General features: G+C 44.4%; 1 protein-coding gene across 4 annotated transcripts; it reads left to right on the top strand.

Moving 5' to 3' along the window:
* Nucleotides 1-809: 809 nt before the first annotated feature.
* Nucleotides 810-20,973, top strand: ELK4 (ETS transcription factor ELK4). 4 transcript variants are annotated; one of them, XR_011532262.1, is made up of 6 exons: nucleotides 886-1,062; nucleotides 6,839-7,054; nucleotides 8,031-8,906; nucleotides 10,194-10,310; nucleotides 11,981-12,149; nucleotides 19,438-20,973. XR_011532262.1 is itself a non-coding variant. In XM_070591792.1 (5 exons), exons 2-5 carry the CDS (start codon nucleotides 6,848-6,850, stop codon nucleotides 12,077-12,079), a joined length of 1,299 nt encoding a protein of 432 aa, XP_070447893.1. In that variant the 5' UTR covers nucleotides 810-1,062; nucleotides 6,839-6,847; the 3' UTR covers nucleotides 12,080-20,973. The 4 variants fall into 4 exon arrangements, 2 of the variants coding, with proteins under 2 accessions (XP_070447893.1, XP_008540726.2); XR_011532263.1 differs by lacking the exon at nucleotides 886-1,062 and adding an exon at nucleotides 6,328-6,468; XM_070591792.1 differs by having other exon boundaries at nucleotides 810-1,062; nucleotides 11,981-20,973.
* The last annotated feature ends 32 nt before the right edge of the window (nucleotides 20,974-21,005 follow it).

Genomic DNA, 21,005 nt, shown 5'->3' with positions numbered 1-21,005 from the left:
GGGCGCGGGGTCGCCGCCGCCTCCCGTCCGCGCAGCGGGCCCCCGCCCGGTCACCGCGCGGGCAGGCAGGAGCTGCCCGGGCCGGGCGTGCGCCGTGCAGGCGGGAGCGCGGAGCTGCAGGGGCGGGGGGGCCGGCGGGGGGAGGGGCGTGCGCGGGGGGCGGGGGGCGGGGGGCCGGCCCGAGGGGTCGTGCGCGCGGCAGGCTGGTCTGCAGCGGGAGGGCATGCGCGGGGGGAGGGGGGCGGGCCTGCGGGGGAGCGTGCAAGTGGCGGGCGGACCTGAGGGGAGGGCGTGCGTGCGGGTGGGAGGGGCGGTGGGGGGGCGTGCATGCGGAGGGCGGGCCTGCGGGGGGGGGGGCGTGCGTGCCGGGGGCGGGGCGGCGGGGGGGCGTGCGTGCTGGGGTCGGGGGTGGGGCGTGCGTGCGGAGAGCGGACCTGCGGGGGGCAGGGGGGCGGGGGGGGGCGTGCGTGCGGAGGGCGGGCCTGCAGGGGGGCGTGCGCGCCGGGGTCGGGGGAGGGGGCGTGCGTGCGGAGGGCGGGCCTGCAGGAGGGGCGTGCGTGCTGGGGTCGGGGGTGGGGCGTGCGTGCGGGGGGGCGGGCCTGCAGGGGGGCGTGCGCGCCGGGGTCGGGGGAGGGGGCGTGCGTGCGGTGGGCGGGCCTGCAGGAGGGGCGTGCGTGCTGGGGTCGGGGGTGGGGCGTGCGTGCGGGGGGGGGGGGGCGGGCCTGCAGGGGGCGCCCGCGCCCGCCCTCCCCTGTCCCGGAAGTGACGCGCCGCCGCAGGCGGGGTGGAGCGCGGCGGCGGCGCAGCGCCGGCGGGCCGGGGTGGGAACGCCCCGAGCGCGCGCCCGGCCGAGGCGGAGGCGGTGGCTGCTGGCGGCCCGCGCCGCGTGCGGGGGCGGGCGGGGCGGCGGCGGGAGATGCGGGTGGCTGCGGGCGCCCGGCGGGCTCGGCTCGGCCGCCGCCGCCTTCTCCGGCTCCGCCGCGCCGCGCTCGAGTGCCCAGCGTGAGGAGGCGGCGGGCGGAGAGCAGCAGCGTGTTCGCGGCGGAGACCCCGAGGGAGCCGGTGAGCGGCCCGCCCGCGCCCGTCGCCGTTCGCGCCGCCCCGTCGGCGGGCGCGGGCTCGCGGCGCTGCAGGAGGCGGGCGCGGGCGGGCGGGCGCGGGCGCGCTGCCGGGGGCCCCGCCACGGCCGCCGGTCCCGCGGCGGGCGCGCAGGTGGCCGCGGGCGCCCCGGCTCTCGCCGCCCCCGGGCCCGCGGCGCTGGGCGGGGCCCCCGAGCGGGACGCAGGCCCCTCTGCGGGGAGGGAGCCGCGGGAGCGCAGCGCCGCCGCCCCGAGGGCGCGCCGGCCCGGACTTTGCGCCCCTGCGGGCCCGGCGGCTGCGGCCCCCGGCGCGCCGCATCCGGTGTCGAGTTTCGTTTCGTTTTCTCCTGCCCAGCACCCCGCCGCCCTTCCCTTTCCGCCGAGGCGCCTTCGCCCCCGGAGGCCCGGCTGGATGCGTGCCCCGGGGGCGGCCCTGGCCGGGGGCGGCGGGCGGCCTCGCCCGCGCGGTGGCTGCTGCCCTTCCGGGCGGCGCGCTGGCGCCCCGAGTGTCCCCGGACGGCTCGCCCGTCTCTGGCCGGCGGGTCACGTCCTCCCGCCGCCGCCCGCCGCGCGGAGAACGAGCTGCTTCAGTATTTAGGGCCGTCAGTGGGGTTTTCCTTAAGATGTAGTGTGACTCCACTTCCCCCGTCAGGAATTCTCTCCTCTCTGATTTTATTGAAACGTTGAAACCGCACAAGTGGATTCGGTTGCATTGTTAGGGAAGTGTCTCCGGTTTCCTTGTAATGTAACAGTGTACTTTTAACGTTCTCAGCGTAGGATGCGATACACCTGGATACACCTGGTTACTTTTCGACGACCACGATGACTTAATTCAAAAGTAGCCTTGATACGTTTCATAGTTTGGCTTTATTTTATCTAGACAGCACGCTGAATTTGGAGACTTTTTTTTGGATCTTAGCTACTGTTTCTGAAAAATAGTTGAGCCGTGGGTCACCACAGCAACTGGACTATGTATTATAAACACGTTCAGGGTGGAAAAGGTTTCATTTAGCAAAGACTTCCTTTCCCTGATAAGTCAGTTTAGCACAGGGATTAACTACTCTCTTGGAAGTGTTAACGTAGTTAATGTTTTCATCATTTAACCCCTCAAAAGTCAGATTCCTTCATTTGGATCAGTTAAGAATTTCCCTCCATTATACTTTTACTAAAAAAAAAAAAACTCTTTAATTATAGAAAACTTGAGATTTTTGTGAGGAAACAAAGGTTTTTGGTTTTTTTAAACTGATAGCAAGAATAAAAGTGTATATATATATATATATATGTATATATATATTTTTTTTTTTTTGAGGAAGATTAACCCTGAGCTAACATCTGCCAATCCTCCTCTTTTTGCTGAGGAAGACTGACCCTGAGCTAACATCCGTGCCCATCTTCCTGTACTTTCTGTGTGGGACGCCTGCCACAGCATGGCTTGCCAAGCTACACCCCCCGGGATCCAAACCTGCAAACCAGGGCCGCCACAGCAGAACGTGTGACCCTAACTGCTGTGCTACCAAGCCAGCCCCTAAAAGTATATATATATTTTTTAAAGATTTTATTTTATTTTTTTTTTCTTTTTCTCCCCAAAGCCCCCTAGTACATAGCTGTGTAATCTTCTTTGTGGGTCCTTCTAGTTGTGGCATGTGGGACGCTGCCTCAGCGTGGTTTGATGAGCAGTGCCATGTCCGCGCCCAGGATTCGAACCAACGAAACACTGGGCCGCCTGCAGCGGAGTGCGCGAACTTAACCACTCGGCCACGGGGCCAGCCCCCCTAAAAGTATATTTTTTGACTCTTCATTTCACCTTTGTAATTTTTTAATAATTGTCTTCTGGAATTTTTTTCCTTTAGTTCTCTTTTATGGCTGAGGAAATAATTGAATTTCATATTAATAGCACACTTTTAGGAACTAAAATGAAGAGGTTCACCACCTTTTCAAAGAATAACTTGGGGCCGGCCCCGGGGCCGAGTGGTTAAGTTCGCCCACTCTGCTTCGGTGGCCCAGGGTTTCACCGGTTTGGATCCTGGGCACGGACATGGCACTGCTCATCAAGCCATGTTGAGGCGGCGTCCCACATGCCACAACTGGAAGGACCCACAACTGAAAAAACACACAACTGTGTACCAGGGGGCTTTGGGAGAAAAAGGAAAAATAAAATCTTTAAAAAAAAAAGAATAACCTGACATCAGAATTGAATAAATAAAATATTCCTTTAAAGTACCCACTGAAGATGTCTATTTTATGTCTGTTAGTTTTTCACAAAAGAAGATTCTTTTCCAGTACTTCAGTCCAAAACCACAAGGCCCTTTTTCTTTCCTCCTAGCAGCCTTCTATCCCAGACGCACTGTAAAGTCCTGCAGAGGCATCAGCGTTTCCCACAGCTGTTAGGATCTGCCCTGGAGCATCCAGCAGCTCCCCAGCATTTGACCCAGTGCGCGCCACGCCCCTCCTAACCAAGGGGCATGCCGAAGTTAAACCCGGAGCACCTCGGGAACACCCATGCTTTCGGGAGCCTCCCCTTGCTCAGGATGGCACTTGTGTGCTCATTGTGGAGATGTTGACGGTTGTTTTTCTTTTTGCATGTATAGCCTAGCCATTATACACCTAGGGCTCAAGCGTTATCGACGTGATAGGTATTAAGCCTGTAGCATTTGGTTTGGGGAACTTTTCCAAAATCAAATGAAATTATAGACACCAAGTGTGTAGTAGCCTTGAGATTGCGGTTCTCTGCCTGTCTTTCCTTCTGTTGTCATCATCATTTCTGTCTCTCTCTCTCTCTGACACCCCTATAAGCATTCTTGATATGAAGAGGATGTCTGGAAATGTGGAGACTGAGTTTTTTGGTTAAGCTAAAATTTACTAGAGAGTAGTTTGGACAGATTTAGACTGACAGTAGTTGTTTAAACGGGAAACGTAGTTCAAAAGTAACTTGCCATGAACAGGCATCATCAGAACAAAGGCCTTTCTGGTAAATTCAGAGAAATGACAGGGAACACACCCACCCTCCATCCCCCACTTGATGGATATAATATAAAACTACTATTTTAATCCAGTTTGAGTGAGGCTGTGGGAAACTATGATTTCGAGTGGGCATGGTTATTTAGCATTAAAGTAGCGCCTCCTATTTGTAGATTATCATCACTTAGTAATACTTCTTTACAACCAGCTGGTGATGTGAATGCTTTTATCTATCTGGGGCAGTGGTTTCCTTAAGGAACCCAGTACGTGGCTGTGATGAAAGAGACCTGGACCCATGGCCTCAGCGTCCCCATTAACTCTCACGTTGGGAGGCATCTCCCCTCTCTCTGTGGTTGCCCCATCTCTACTTTTGGACGACAGTGTCTGTATAACCAACTTCAAAGTGATAACTGTGGGGATTATTGGAGGATGTTTTGAGTGTCTTAGGAAAGTTGTAGAAACCCAGGTATTTTGCACTATAGTTCCTCATTTCTGCCCTTTCTGGAAGCAGGCATAGTTAACCCTTAAGGACCCCATCCTCTGTGAGTTGCTTGTTAGAATTAGGCTTCTCAGGCCTAACTTTTGTTTGTAGTGTTTTTAACGTCTTTATTGAGGTAAAATTCACCTAACATAAAATTTATCTACTTAAAATGTCCGATTTAGTGGTTTTAGTAAATTCACAGAATTGTGTAACCACAACCACAATCTTAAATTAATAATATTTTCATCATCCCATTAGCAGTCACTCCCTATTCTTTTCCGCACATCCCCCATGCCTCAGCCCTGCATAACCCCTGATTTACTTTCTGTTTCTAATAGGTTTGCCTATTCTGCACATTTCATATAAATGGAATCATACGATATGCGGTCTTTTGTGGCTGGCTTCTTTCAGTTAGATGATGGTTTCAAGGTTCATGTTGTAGCATGTATCAGTACTTCATTCCTTTTTCTGGCCGAGTAATATTCCACTGTACGGTTATACCGCATTTTGCTTGTCCATTCATCATTTGATGGACACTCAGGTTGCTCCTACTTTTTAGATGTTATGAATAATGCTGCTAGGAACATTTTTGTACCAGTATCTGTGTTGACGTACATTTTCATTTCTCTTGATTATATACCTAAGAGTGGAATTGCGAGTCGTGTGGTAACTATGTTAGCATTTTGAGGGACTGCTGGACTGTTTTCCGAAGTGGGCGCCCCATTTTACGTTCCCACCAGCCGTGTGTGGGGGCTTCCCGTCCTCCGCATTGTGGCCATCACTGCTCCACTGTCTGTCTCTGATGACAGCCATCCTAGTAGATGTGAAGTGGTATTGATTTCCATTTCCCTAAGAACTAATGGATGTTAAGCATCTTTTCATGTGCTTATTGGCCGTTTGTATATCTTCTTTGGACAAATTTTTTTCAAATCCTTTGCCTATATTCTTTTTTTTTTTTTAACTGTAAGAGTTCTTTATATATTTTTAATCCAAATCCCTTCTGATCTGAAAATATTTTCTTCCATTCTGATTGTCTTCTCACTTGATTGTATTGTTTGCAGCACAAAAGTTTTAAATTTTGATGTAGTCTAATTTACCTGTTTTTGTAGTATTTTATGGAATCGAGTTGATTTGTTTTCAAGTCCTATTAGGATCCATTGAGATCTCATTCCTAGACAAAGAAAAGAAGGTTTTATTTTTGTGTGTGTACAGTTGAGTTATAGGTTTCTTAGGATGTGCTTAGGTGTATTTGCCCAGAGTTTTTGCCATAAAGAATTCTTCCTAACAGACAAAGTGCCTTGAGGTTTTGAGCAGAATAACTTTGTGGGAGCATTTCCTTGCTGCTCCATGATTGAACCGATGGTTATAACCAGGATGATTTTTTTCTCCCAGGAGAACATTTGGCAATGTCTGGAGACATTTTTGGTTGTCACAACTAGGCAGGGCTTGCTACTAGCATCTAGTGGTAGAGGCCAGGGATGCTTTTAAACAAACCACAATGCACAGGACAGGCTCCAGGAACAAAGAATTATCTGGCTCAAAATATCAGTAGTGCCAAAGTTGAGAAACTCTGGCCTAAACAGGAAGATCCTAAGACTTGAGATATTGAAAAGTTTTTCAGTTCACATCTGGATAATTAAATAAAGTTTGCTAATCAAATCAAAGGAGGATGGACTCTCTGTGGACAGAATGGTGACAGAACTTGTAAGTTAAATCAGGGAACAATTTGCTGAATTTTCAGTGCCGCCAATTTATATGTAAATTACATTTGTGATCATGGAAACTATTTGGAGGAGAAATAGCAGTCGAGCAAGAGTAGATTATTCCTTAGACCTCCAGGACACCTGGAGACACGCACATGTACGTATCCTGGCAAATGGACCGACTCGGTTGACTTAGGTACTGCTGAAATGGTGGTCTCCTTGGAGAATATGGCGATGAGTTTTTAAGGTAAAATTTAATAACTGATACTCTGGTGACTAACAGTCATTGGTCTGCCCCTAGAATTTGTGGAACTAGGTTTTCCTCCCAGCAAGGCTTTTCTTCAGCAGCGTGGCATGCTTAAGTGTCTGGACTTAGGATCCAGATTGCCTGGAGTTGAATCTCAGCTCCACCATCTCCTTGTGTGACATTAGACAGGTTACTTAACTCTTTTATGAATCAGTTTTTTCGTGAGTAAACTGAGGCTGTGGTAGAACGTCTTACAGGATTGTTGTGGGAATGAAGTGGAGTCGCACATTAGAGCGCTGACGGCAGTGCCTGCCGTCCGGGGTCGTGTGAGTGCTGGCTGTTAATGTTCTGTGTCTTCTGCCCCTTCCAGCTCTTTGCTATGGACAGTGCTATCACTCTGTGGCAGTTCCTTCTCCAGCTCCTCCAGAAGCCTCAGAACAAGCACGTGATCTGCTGGACGTCTAATGATGGGGAGTTCAAGCTTCTGCAGGCGGAAGAGGTGGCTCGCCTCTGGGGCATTCGAAAGAACAAGCCTAATATGAACTATGACAAACTCAGCCGAGCCCTCAGATACTACTACGTAAAGGTAGTACACATCCTCCTCAAAGCAAGAATTGTTCTTTTCTGTTGAGGTTGTTGCTGCTAATGTCTTGGTTTATTTTAATCCAATTTATTTTATAGGATGAAAGGTGTAAATGATCCAGCTATACTTAGCAAACTCTTACTCAGTACCTTACTCCCATTATACGTATTTTATTCCTAATTGCAGTTGTCTTTCAAGAAAAAGTGAGTATAGGGTTGAAATAAAAGGAAATTTGAGATTCTCGGGGGTAAATATTCTTTTATATATCATGATTTACTCTTAAAATGATCATATATGTACATGTTTTTAGCTTTACTTAATTTTTACTTTTGAGTTTAACCCAGAGAACACAAGTTAATACTTTAAAGAATAGCTGTTAATACATAGATTTGATTTCTTAGTTCAAATGGTAATTTTTTGTGAATTCATATTATTTTGAATACATTCTTTGGGCACTGAAGTAAAATAAATGGCTCAAAATGATAGAGTCATGAGAAGCTGCGATCTTAGTTTCTTTCACCCGTCAGTGGTTAGTCTTAGCAGTTTTCTTGTGTGGAGACATGAAGTAGGAAAGCCCTGGAGCTTTTGAAGGAAGTGGGAGCCTTAGCAGAAGCGGTGTTCTAGGTGCCTTTGTGCGTTCTCAGGATGTGTGTGGCTTGTCCCTGTGGAATTATCTGAAACTGCAGTTCAGTGCGTTTTGACTTAATATAGATATTTGGTTGAGAGTGTTAAGAATTAAAATCTTTCAGCTTTTATGTAGCATGTAAGTTCAGCTATTAATAAAATATTGAAATGTTCTTCTCTTATGCTCCATAATAGTAGCGACTGTGTTTGGCATGGCTAGATAAATTTAGATGATTTTGAAGCTTTTAAGTAAACTACTTGTCAAATAGAGAACCTCACTGGGTCAGCCTTTTCATGAGCTGTGGAAGGTAGGTTTATAAGAAAGTATAAGAATGCTTATTTTATTTGTCTACAGAATATCATTAAAAAAGTGAATGGTCAGAAGTTTGTGTACAAGTTTGTGTCTTACCCAGAGATTTTGAAGATGGACCCCATGACAGTGGGCAGGACTGAGGGAGAGTGCGACATGCTCAGCTTCAGTGAGGTCAGCAGCAGCTCCAAAGACATGGAGAGTGGGGGGAAAGAGAAGCCGCCTCCCCCTGGAGCCAAGACCTCCAGCCGCAACGACTACATACACTCTGGCTTATATTCTTCATTTACTCTTAACTCTCTGAACTCCTCCCATAAGAAGCTTTTCAAATCTATAAAGATTGAGAATCCAGCTGAGAAACTGGCCGAGAAAAAATCCCCTCAGGAGCCAACGCCATCTGTCATCAAATTTGTAACAACACCTTCCAAAAAGCCACCAGTTGAACCTGTTGCTGCCGCCGTTTCTTCTGGCCCGAGTATCTCTCCATCTTCTGAAGAAACCGTCCAAGCATTGGAGACTTTGGCTTCCCCCAGACTGCCTTCCCTGGAGGCCCCCACCTCTGCCTCCAGTGCAACCACCGCTTTTCCCACCACGCCTCCTCTTTCCTCCATGTCCCCATCTTTGCAAGATCCTCCAAGAACACCTTCCCCACCGCTGAGTTCTAACCCAGACATTGACACAGACATCGATTCGGTGGCTTCTCAGCCAATGGAACTTGCAGAGAACTTGTCACTGGAGCCTAAAGATGAGGGTTCATTTTTGCCAGAAAAGGACAAAACAAATAGTTCATCAAGATCCAAGAAACCTAAAGGGTTAGAGTTGGCCCCAGCCCTTGTGATCACAGGCAGTGACCCAAGCCCACTGGGAATATTAAGCCCCTCTCTGCCTACAGCTTCTCTCACACCAGCACTATTTTCACAGGTAACTTTCTTTAGATGCCACCATTGTTTGCATTTACTCACCTCTTTAAGCAAATCCAGAATTTATAATCTCAAGTTCTCATTCTGCTACTTCGATTTCTCTTGGAAAGATTATACATAACCCAGTGAAAGTAACCCAATTGCTCACTTCAGTTAGGATTGCCAAAATAAAAGGTTTGGAGTATTGTGTTAAAAAATTTATTGTTCTACAAGTAAATAAATATTTTGATTTTTTCACTTCTCCCTAAAGAAAATAAGTATTCTCTCTCTCTCTTTTTTTTTTTGGTGTTACAAAAAAAACAGTGATAATCTCAAGTTAGAAGACAGTAGGTTCTGAGAACCTTAAGAAAAACGACGAGTGTGATGCTGAGTAACGAGTTTATGCAGTTAGCTTAGGAGTTTCTTTTTTTTTTTTTTTAAAGATTGGCACCTGAGCTAACATCTGTTGCCAATCTCCTTTTTTTCCCCTCCTTCTTCTCCCCAAAGCCCCCCAGTACATACTTGTATGTTCTAGTTGTGGGACCTTCTGGTTGTGCCATGTGGGAGGCCACCCAGCGTGGCCTGAGGAGTGGTGCCACATCTGCACCCAGGATCTGAACTGGCGAAACCCTGGGCCACCGAAGCAGAGTGTGCGAACTTGGGCCACCACTCGGCCACAGGGCCGGCCCCTAGATAGTTCTTAATTTGTTTGTCTCATTAAACATTTAAAAAGATAGGTTATTCCCAGACTTTCTTATTATTAAAGAAAAAATATGTTGTTGACTCAGTTACCCGTTATTTCTCAATACCTGAATTCAGATTGTGTTTTCTCTTTGGAAAAGAACCTACAAAAGGCGGGTTAGAAAATTTTTTTTTTTTTAAAGGTTGCCAATCTTTTTTTTTTTTGATTGCTTTTTCTCCCCAAATCTCCCCGGTACATAGTTGTATATTCTTGTTGTGGGTCCTTCTAGTTGTGGCACGTGAGATGCTGCCTCAGCGTGGCCTGATGAGCGATGCCCTGTCCGTGCCCAGGATCCGAACCGGTGAAACCCTGGGCTGCCGAAGCGGAGGGTGTGAACTCAACCACTCGGCCACGGGGCCAGCTGCTAGAAAATACTCTGACCTTTATCTTTCTTAGTTTGTCACAATAATTTCTGAGTTTTTCCTCGTGCTACAATTTCAGACTTGGAGATATTTGGAGTGGCTAACAGGACAATATTTGGGTTCCGGGCTATGTGTGTATGATTACAAGGATAGAACATAATGCTGTTAGGTCACTGAGTGAATATTTCTGTTCTGTGTATTGCAGACACCCATCTTACTGACTCCGAGCCCCTTACTCTCCAGTATCCACTTTTGGAGCACTCTCAGCCCTGTTGCTCCCCTGAGTCCAGCCAGACTGCAAGGTGCTAACACGCTTTTCCAGGTAAATTACCTAAAAGCCTGTCTCTTGGGAAGTGAGGAAAGAGGCAGCCAGGCGGTACCCACTCTTCAGCTTAATCGTTAGGAAACTACTATTTAATAAGTGCTCTGGAAACTACTATTTAATAAGTGCTCTTTAGGTTTATTTTTGAATTTCTTTGTTAATTTTCTAGCCAGCAAACAGCTCAGATAAATATTTACAGCAGTGTCTTTCCATTGTTTACTGTTACATACATTTGTGTTAGACCAAGAATTGTTCAATACTGAAGTAAATTTTGAGCTTGCCCAATTTTTTCATCATTTTAAATGCTAGAAATCTTTTTTCGAAAAAAAACATAGGCACGTATGTATTCATACAAATACACAGATACATGTATATGTGTTTTTATAGCTGTTGAGGGCATTTCTGCACATGAGTTCCTCCTTTTAACTGAAGATTTTACAAAGAGAGAACACTCTTGAGAGTAGTATATCGAATACTCCATATCCCCTCACTCAGAGTTGACATTTATCAACATTTTAAATATATGTTTTTGAAAATATGATATTATGTCTTACCAAAATCTTAGGAAAGGTCTTATAGTGTTTAACCATTATTTTGCCCAAAACATCCAGACTTTATAACTTGTAGGCTTTCTTGTGGTTGATTCATTCACTTATTCAGGGGTGACCCCCTGGAACATTTTCTCATGTTTTGTAATTTAACTTTTCATTTGTTCTTTTGGAAATGAAATGGTAAGGAAAAAGAAGAAAGTTAGCAATCTTTCTACTTTTATGTTTTGTTTTTTTTTTTTAAGATTTTATTTTTTTCCTTTTTCTCCCCAAAGCCCCCCAGTACATAGTTGTATATTCTTCGTTGTGGGTCCTTCTAGTTGCGGCATGTGGGACGCTGCCTCAGCGTGGTTTGACGAGCAGTGCCATGTCCGCGCCCAGGATTCGAACCAACGAAACACTGGGCCGCCTGCAGCGGAGCGTGCAAACTTAACCACTCGGCCACGGGGCCAGCCCCAACGTTTTTTGTTTTTCTGCAAAAAGTTCTAAATTACTCAACAGAAAGAGTGTTGAGAACTTTCCATTCATTTTTACATTTTTCTTTGCCTTTCATAAACAGATAATTGAGTTACAGAGTGATCTGTGAGACTGTAGGCAAAGTCATAGTGCTCACGTAGCTTCAGCCTGGACTCTCCCTACAGAATTCGTCTCAGAATACATGATGGGGACCCTTTTCTAGGATGAGCACCCTGTAACTATTTGTACCAGTTATAAATGGAGTTAATAGATGGGCATCTCTGTCTGGACCTCTTTTTGACAGTCTGATGTGCTTTATAATTGAATTAGACTCCAAAGTGCATGTTGTCATGTACTGAACTTCCTAAAACCCTCATTTGAAGTTAACGTAAACCTGCGTGCCTTAGGATGGGGGGCGGGGGTTGTCCTTTCTGTTCCATCAAGGGAGGCTGGAGACTATTAGTATTTAACATGTCGGACAAACAATTGTTTTCTTTAAAGTTTTTGTTATGACATCATATACTTCCATGATAAATAGTTACTGCCTTTGTCCTGTGAGCCACTGCAGGTGGCTGTCATCTTCTGCCTCAGGGAATATAGTAGGGACAGAACGTGAAAGCTGGGTTGAGTAATAGGATGATAATGTGGTTTTTTTTTCTTTCTCAGTTTCCTTCTGTACTGAACAGTCATGGGCCGTTCACTCTTTCTGGCCTGGATGGACCTTCCACCCCTGGCCCATTTTCCCCAGATCTACAGAAAACATAACCTATGCACTTGTGGAAGGAAAGAACGAAGGAATAAAGAAGGAGAGACATTCAATGTGGCTACATTTGAAGTGAGCAAATGATAGTTCCACAATGCTGATAATAGACTATTGCGATTTTTGCCGTTCCTTATTGAAATGCCTTTTTAGGCTTTTCTTTGAATAAGACTCAAGTTGGATTGTGTATAAAAATGCCTTAATTGGAGTCCTAACTCCACCTCCCTCTTTTTCTTTTTTTAAAATGTTTTGAGCTTTGTGTTAAAGAAATTTTGGTTTGTGTTAAAGAAAATTCTGGCTATGCTTTGCAGGAGCAATTAAGAACAAAGTTACTCCTTCTGCCTTATTGGAACCTTTTGACCAAGAAAAAAATCATGCTTTGAGTATATTATTTAAAGAAATATTAGTTAAGTGAAATTGGCCATATCTTTAGGACTAAGTGTGCTCTGTTGAATAACTAAAAGTGAGCTGTGCATAAGCAGCGGAGGGAAAAGAATCATTCGTTTTCACACAAAGTAAGATCGGAGCAGTGCTATTGGGGAGATTGTATTCTGCTGTGAATGTAACCTGTGTAAGCAACTCCACAAAAAGGCATCTTATTTACATTTATTCAGGATGGGTCGCTGAGCCATGTGTGTGATCTTGTCTGGACCTGTCGACAGCATGGTGCTAGTCTGTTTAAGCATAGGAAGATTTTAGACCTGGGGTGTAAGACTGTTTGGAACAGCCAGTGAGCATATGGGACCCGTGTCTAGCACAGAAATGTTGCCTGCTCTCTGGGTAATGTGATTACACACCCATGGGACACAGCATGGTAAATGGTGGCCTTTGGGATGATGAACCTGGGTTTTGAAGTTTTGAGGCATCTCTGAAGTGAAAGACTCAGTCATATAACCTGGAACAGCATGCGGGGCTCTTCCCAGGTAGAAGACACCCAGTATGAGGACCCTCTCTCTTTTTTGTTTATTTTACCGCAGTTTCTCCTGTATATTTATTTTCTTTTAAATTGAAGTTGTTAGAGGTTGTGATAGCTTTTTGTTGTTGTTTTTTTTTTGGTGAGAAAGATTCACCCTGAGCTAACAACAGTACCCATCTTCCTCTATTTTGTATGTGGGATGCCACCACAGCATGGCTTGATGAGTGGTTTGTAGGTCTGCACCTGAGATCCAAACCCCTGAACCTGGGCTGCCAAAGCGGAGCATGCGAACTTAACCACTGTGCCGCTGGGCCAGCCCGTGATAGTTTTAACGATGTGATTAGGAAAATGCAAAACAAAATGAAGCCTCAAATCCGTGGTGAGCTAAAGATGTACTTCTTTCTTTTTTTTTTTTTAAAGATTGGCACCTGAGCTAACCTCTGTCGCCCATCTTTTTTATTTTTCCTTCTCCCTAAGCCCCCCAGTACATAGTTGTATATTCTAGTTGTGCGTGCCTCTGGTTGTGGCATGTGGGACGCCGCCTCAGCGTGGCCTGATGAGCGGTGCTGTATCCGCGCCCAGGATCTGAACTGGCGAAACCCCGGGCCGCCAAAGCGGAGCGTGCAAACTTAACCACTCGGACTCCAGGCCGGCGGCCCCAGATGTGCTTATTTCCTTGAATTTTTTTTTAATTATGGAGGAGCAGAGTTCGCTTGGAAATGCTCCTACTTAGGGATTGGATTATTCATATTAGTATGAAAAATTTAGGCCTTTGTCTCTGCATTACCAAATTTATGAAACATTACCGTGTGGTAATCAATGCCAGGTACAGACAGATTTGTTGATGCCCCCAAACTGAATTGATACAACATCACAGTGGAATCTTTTGAAAAACTTGGCTTCAAAGTCCAGAATTAGATTATATACTGCTACTGCTTCCACCACCACCACCTCGTCCATTAAACTAATGTTTGAATCCTAGAAATAGTTCCTATGATTGAATCATATGAATTTAAATGGAATGAGGGAGTAAGGACTTGAGAGCTGCGAATGACACTGATACAAAACCAGCTTCTTCCAGAGGCTAATGTTCCCTTTCACTGTGCGTATGCAGTGTGGGGAAGCTCTAGCGTGAGCTGCCGAGGCGAGCTCGTTAGTGGCCGAGGGACAGCATTCAGGGAGCTGCCTTTCTCTGTGTCGTGTTGGAGACCTGTGACTGCCTCATTGTGGCTGTCAGCTGGAAGTTCTGTCCCTGAGACGTGCAATAGTGGTGTCAGAAGGTGGAGTTCGTGATGGGGAACAGACAGACTGGACTGTTTCCCGTATCAAATCATTTAGTTTGCATGCCTGTTTGAACTTAGACCTCTCAGCAGCACTTTGGAATAGTTTTCTTAGGCTAATTAACATTTTGTACATTAAATAAGTAAATATTGATAGCTTGATTTAACTAGATATTTTAAATTTTGAAAGCACAAAAAGTGTTTTATCTTTTTGAATTAAAGGAGAAAAGCCATTGATTTGTTTTCACAGATGACATCTTTGATAATTGACTGTCTTGGCACAGGGCCACCTGGGAGCCGAGGGCACCATTCAGACTCAGTCAGAGCAGCTTCTCGGAACGAGTTCTGGGGGGTCCTCTGTGGACCCATCCCGGAAGCATCCGAGAGGCGTGGGCCTCAGGACGCGGTGAAGAGCTGCGTCTCCCTGAGACCAGCTCCTCTGGGGAAGCTTGTGTGTGTGTGTGTTTCCTTTTTTAAGTGAAAGTTTACAACCTTAGCTCGAGTGTGTGAGGCCGACCATCCTGTTTGCTCACTCCCTCCTTCCTGGAAAAGTCTCAGCGTCATGTTCTTTCCAAACACCCGCAGATCATCAAAAGGTAGCATCCCACTTAAGATCGGTATTCCCTGGAGAGGTTTACGTTTGGGAGCTGGAGCTGGAATCCATCACTAGTCACTTTGCCAGAATGAATGCTGTTGAAAAAGGAGCCCAGGTTAAGGCTGGGGAGCAGATTGAATGAGTTTTTGAGGTGTCTTCTGTGATTATCTTAGCTTTTCATCTGCTCTGGCCCATCTCTACTCAGTCATATGGTGGAAAATGTTTAACAACCAGGCTCTCTGAAGGGGGAAAAAAGCCCTAAATTGTAGCATTTGCCACTTTCCATGACGTAAATTTCTCCTCCTGTGGCTGATTTTAAGCCCCCACCTTGGAGTTGAGAAGGGTGCACACAGTTGGCTCAGAGGCGCTCACTCAGCCACCAGACCACTGCATTGATTTTACCCTCGGATCCATTTTCACATTATTTCTAATTGTTTTTCTTGTTCACATGCTTATTTTTAAAAATACAAAATTAAAATTGCATCTGACTTTAGTAATCTTTTCTTTAATGTTGTATCACAGTGCTTTTGTGATGTTACAGCATATTGTGTGTGTTCAAACAAGGGTGGAAACTTCCACTGATTTTTAAAATTTATACATAATGGAAGAAAAGAGTCTAGAAACCCTCAAAAGGTCATCCTTAAACTTCTTAGGGTTAAAATAGAGGTTTAATTTTTTCACATTTTGATGGTCCTAATATAGGTAGAATTTTTTTTTCTTAAGATTTTTATGGGGAAAGTAAGCCCATGAGCCTATGTGGTAAGAGGACAGATTCTTTTTTAACTGGAAGAATTCCTACTTTATTAGAGATCCAAGAAACCTTGCCTGACTGTTGAACCTATTTACCTGTCACAACTTCTAGTTTTCTCCACACTGTGTGTCTCTTAGGCCTGGAGGGGAAAATAAATCAGAGGCTTGCAATTCTGGAGCTGTAACCACAGGCTATAGATAGTGTCACTTCAATTCCGTTCATACCTGCATTGTAGGATTTCTGGTCTAATGACATTGTTTCATCCTGAGCTCAAAATTTGTGCTATAGATTCTAAAGTTCCAGAAGGCAGTTTTGTATTTTTCTAGTGAATTTAAGCACATTAGAGGCACTCGTTAACATTTCAGAAAAGCAGTCTCCAACCTTTTTGAAAACACACATCGATCAGTAAAAGTTTTTGAACACAAATTCCGTATTGCAAATTCGTATGTATGTTAAGTTATATACTGGTGTACTAAAGTATTATGTACATTATGAGACGTAAAAATAGAAATTAAGGATGGCATAAAGTGTACCCCGAGGAAAGTCCTGGTATTTTCCTCCTGCACCCAGTAGGCTGTCCTGTGCACCCCCTGGCAGCATGCACCCTGCCTTCCAGACCACGCACTGCAGCTGTCGTTTCTCAGTCTCATCCTGAAAAAGGGGGTGCTCTTGCTGTGATGTGTGGAGAAATCTTTCACGTGTCTGGTCTGATGTTCCTGTGAAGTCTCTGGCAAGGGTTGGGAATTTTTCAGGAGAGTTTGTCATCAAATTTCTGAAATTTCATATTAATTCTTTTTCATATTGCCAAATAACCTATTACCAGATGTTTTCCAGAGCTTCACACGTATTATTTTTGACAGCCTGTGGTCTATTTCCTCTTCATATTAGGTATGAATCTAATTTACTTTTCTTTTACTAGTCTGCTAACAAACTTCTTTTGGCCTTGTGTTATATTTTACCAACAAACTGAGAATTATTTCAAGTTACTTTATGTTAAAATATATAATAACCTCCTTTTTTTTAATAGAAACTAGATATTTTTTTTTTAAAGATTGGCACCTGAGCTAACATCTGTTGCCAGTCTTCATTTTTTTTCCTCTTCTTCTCCCCAAAGCCCCCCAGTACATAGTTGTAGATTCTAGTTGTAGGTCCCTCTGGTTGTGCTGTGTGGGATGCCACCTCAGCATGGCTTGATGAGTGGTGCCATGTCTGCGCCCAGGATCCGACCCTGCGAAAGCCTGGGCCACCGAAGCAGAGCGCACGAACTTAACCACTCGGCCATGGGGCCGACCCCTATAATAATCTCCATTTTTTTGCCGCGTTAGTGTTTGACTTTTTTTTATTTGTAACATTTCATCATCTGAAGAAGTACTTTTCTTGCTGGGTCTGTTCTGTTCATCGCTTCCTTTACTATTTATGTGTCATTTCCCCATGGCAGAACTCTGGAATGGTGCCGAGGTGCTGTTCTCAGGTTTGTGAACAAGTGTGGAGACGAGTGCGGGTCTCTGTGCGGAAACCTGGACGCTCCTAGTGCATTACTAAACCAACAGGAAAGTTAAAAAGATTGCCCCTGGTGTCTGTGACCCGTGATCTGAGGGCACGGCAGAATCTATTATTCCTAAAAGGGAATCGAGACTTGTTCAGTCCATGGTAGCGAAGTGGAGGTCAGCCGTAATTGCCTGTCCCTCACAGGGACTCTGACCAGGGAACGAGTTCAATGGGAAGGAATTTGTTAATTACCTTCTTGGTTTGGGGTCTAAAATAAGTGTTTTATCATTGTTTAATGCTGCTGGCATTGCCTGAAACAAGGTGCCCTGTTATTCCTCTTATGTCATCAGAATTCTGCTTACTGAAGTTGAAGTTTTAATCTTAGAATCTAGAGTTCTTGTGGGTGGTAGTGTATTGAGCAAGAAAAGCAGGCGGTTTGATTTCATTTCTCACACTTGGTGGAACCTGTTAGTGTAAAAGTCATGTTTTGACTTGTAAACAGAGCAAATCTGAAAGGTGGGTTGTTGATGTAGTATCATGTTCCATTTGAAGCTGCCGGTTTCTGCAAGCTACTTTTCTGAAAAAAAATTGTAAGTGATAGCTTGACAGCCTACCAGAAAATAGCAATTTCTAGGGGGCTGCTGTTCACACTTAGCCATTGTGAGAGCTGGAAACCCACAGTGGTTTGCGTGAGAGGGGAAATGTTGGCTTTAAGCTTTCTTCAGAAACCAGGAAATTCAGGCTGTTGTTAACATCATTTGAAGTGAAACCTTTAACAGGAAAATTCATGAGGGATACAATCAAACATAGTAAGTCTCTTGAACTCTAATCTTTCGAATATAATACACATCAGGAAGTTTTATGAGGTTTAAATTTTTATTTTTAAATATTTAATTGGGAGACTAGAGAATTTCTTTCCAGGTCATTCTGATTTATTGGCTGAGTACATATATGTCTGTGTACATAGACTGATTTATTGACTGAGAGTGTTTATGTGTGTATAAATAAATCTATTTTTCAGAGGGAACATATATTATTCATCCTCTTGGATGGCTCCTAGGCTATTTTATACTAAAACTTAAAAAAAAAAATTGGCTGCACTTTGCAGTTGCCACTTTTTAAAAATTAATGCCTTGCACATTTCAGTTTTTTTAAATATATAGAATCATAGGCCTTAAAGATTAATTGCTTGCCAGGATTTTAGAAATACAGCGCTACATATGACATACTCTAAACAAAGTCATCTTAAAATATTCGCTAAATGTTCATGTATTATCGAGCAAATAAGGCTATCCTTTCTTAAAATTTCTACATTACTTTTGCTTTTGTGTAAAATCCTTATTACCCTGGTTCTAAATTTCTGAGAGAGGAGGTTTACGCCAGAAGTGGTATTTCTAAAATACAGATTTGACCATGGATTGATACCGTGGTGGAGGAATTCTGACGTTGTAGCCTAGTTTACCCTTTTAAACTGTACATAATAAGCATTAGCAGAAACCTCAGAGTATCTTGGGCTGAATATTCTTCTCAACTTTGCCTTGTTTCCCATCTCTTAAGGGCCCATTCTGGTTCTCATTCCTTCCAAGGATTATGAGCCAAGCTGGGACGGGCCAGGTTGGGGTGCCCCATGGCTGGGCCAGAGTTCTAGCCAATGGAATCACTCAAGTATGCCCAGAGTTCAGGGTGGGAATGCCATATACTGGTATTAAATCACTTGGCACTTTTTGGAGCACCATTATTAGCACTGTTTTGTTTTTAATAACTGGAAGCACTTAATGATTATTTCGTTTGTTTAATTTCAACTTGAGATTGTGGGTCGGGGAAGTCAGTTTATGTCTTGTTTATGTTTTCTGGATCTTAAGACTATTTGGAGAAGGGATAAATGTATTACCTAATGAGCCATTATTTGGCTGAGACGTTTTAAAATAATTTACAATCTTTTAACATTGTGCTTTGTAGAAATATAAGACTTTTTTAATGATTTAATGGGATTACACTCAACTTTGCAAACTATCCTATTTTAAGTTTCTTTTCTCTTTAATTATTGTTGCTTATTGTCTGTTATGTAGGGGGCACATTCTCTTCTAAGACATTTCATGTTTTTTGTTTTTGATGGCAGGATTACCAGTGGCCTTTACATGTTCTTTACATCCATTGCTTATCTGATAAAGTAGCTTATTTTATGAACTTCCCTGTTCAGTATTAGTGAAATTAAGATGCATTATATGTAAAGATAGCAATTAATACAGGTTTTTTTTTTTTTTTTGGCACCTAACAGCTAACAACTGTTGCCAATCTTTTTTTTCTTTTTCTTCTTCTTCTTCTCCCCAAAGCCTCCCTAGTACATAGTTGTATATTGTGTTCGTGAGTGCCTCGGGCTGTGCCATGTGGGACGCCGCCTCAGCATGGCCCAATGAGTCGTGGCATGTCCGCGCCCAGGATCCGAACCGGCGAAACCCCGGGCCGCCGAAGCAGAGCGCGCGGACTTAACCACTCGGCCACGGGGCCGGCCCCTGTAATTGATTTTTGATTACTCGAGGCCTGTTTATTCCGTTTGGCCATTTGATCTTTTCTAATCACAGTCTTATCTGTCCTTCACTTTTGCCTTCTAGCAGTTTCATCTGTTTTTGTGGGTGGGGAGGATTAAATATGAAACTCAGCCCAGTCATTTTGCTACTGGTTAGCTTTGGTTTGAGGTGAATAAAATTTTTGACTAAAATTAGTTTTTTAGAATTATGCCCTTTATTCACCAAATAATCAAGTTGGCTAAAAAAAAATGTGTAACTTTGCATTTTGAAGAACAAACTAAGAATTTCCTCTGAGCCCTCCTGGATCTTCAGGTGTGGACATGACTTGACAGTTAAATGACGTGAAGTAAGACACTTCTGATTCTCCTTCGCCCAACCTGTCACTCAGAAGAGAGGCTGTGTCTGCCGTGGCCTCAGCACAGGACAGGCGTGTCCTCTTACGCCGGGTCTCAGTTTGGGATCTGTGGTAATAAGAACCTGTCCGGGTGCTGTCCTCAAACCTAGACCCACCCAGCTGAGAAGACAGTTACTCGTGTATTTTATTAAACTCTCTCTCTCATAATGTCCAGTATCCCCCACTTTTGTATAAATGGAATATTATATATAATGCAAGTACACACCCACCCAAAGGAATGAATAACTGTTAAAGTGTCGTTAGTAACTTGTCTTAATTTCAGTGTAATTTACATTATAGGGAGAACTTCAAAGTATTAAAATCACTTGGTTTCTTTTCTTTCTCCTAAAAAAGCAATTTTAAAATGATGGTAACTGCTAATGTTTATTAAAACCACGTTAATTGTTGATGCAACTGGAGAGAAACTGCCATGTCTTCTAGCTCAGCCGTCTGATGTAACCTGTTGGGAAACAAAGGGTGTTGTCTTGGGGTTGACCAGGATGACGGTCACGGACCCTCAATTCCGTCTGCATGTGACCGAGAGACTTGACCCAGAGTTTAGGGCTGAGAAGAGGCGCTCGCCCTTGAGGGCTTTACAGTACGCTGCTTCTAAGAAAGTGTAGTCGATACTCAGTGCGTCTCCAGACCTAGTCAGGGGTTGCTCTGAATAACCAATCAGGTGATCATTTTTTCTATCGCTTCAAGTTTTATGCAAAAATTTTGTTAAATTCTGTAATGGTGATATGCATCTTTGTAGAAAGATGATACATTAAAAACTATTTTATGTAAGAACTGACAGAGGCATTTGCTTTGTATCCAAGCTGGCTTTAAGAAAGCACTGTAGCAAATTTACTAAAGTGCAAAATTATATAGATATGTTAATAGATATATGTGCAACTAGATATGGACAATTGTATTTTTTTAAATAAATATTTTTAACAAAATGACGTTCTGAATTGATTATTCATTTCCGTCCTCT

Source organism: Equus przewalskii, chromosome 23 (assembly GCF_037783145.1).
Source record: "Equus przewalskii isolate Varuska chromosome 23, EquPr2, whole genome shotgun sequence".
Lineage (NCBI taxonomy): Eukaryota > Metazoa > Chordata > Mammalia > Perissodactyla > Equidae > Equus > Equus przewalskii.
The sequence above is the reverse complement of the archived record's forward strand: the minus strand, read 5'-3'. Positions and strand labels throughout refer to the sequence as shown.

What these genes read in the sequence shown, in the direction of transcription:
- ELK4 (XM_070591792.1), top strand. Translation starts at nt 6,848, where the DNA reads ATGGACAGTGCTATCACTCTGTGGCAGTTCCTTCTCCAGCTCCTCCAG. An exon ending in TCAGATACTACTACGTAAAG is followed by an intron (nt 7,055 to 8,030) that starts GTAGTACACATC and finishes ATTTGTCTACAG; the next exon opens with AATATCATTAAAAAAGTGAA. An exon ending in CACCAGCACTATTTTCACAG is followed by an intron (nt 8,907 to 10,193) that starts GTAACTTTCTTT and finishes TGTGTATTGCAG; the next exon opens with ACACCCATCTTACTGACTCC.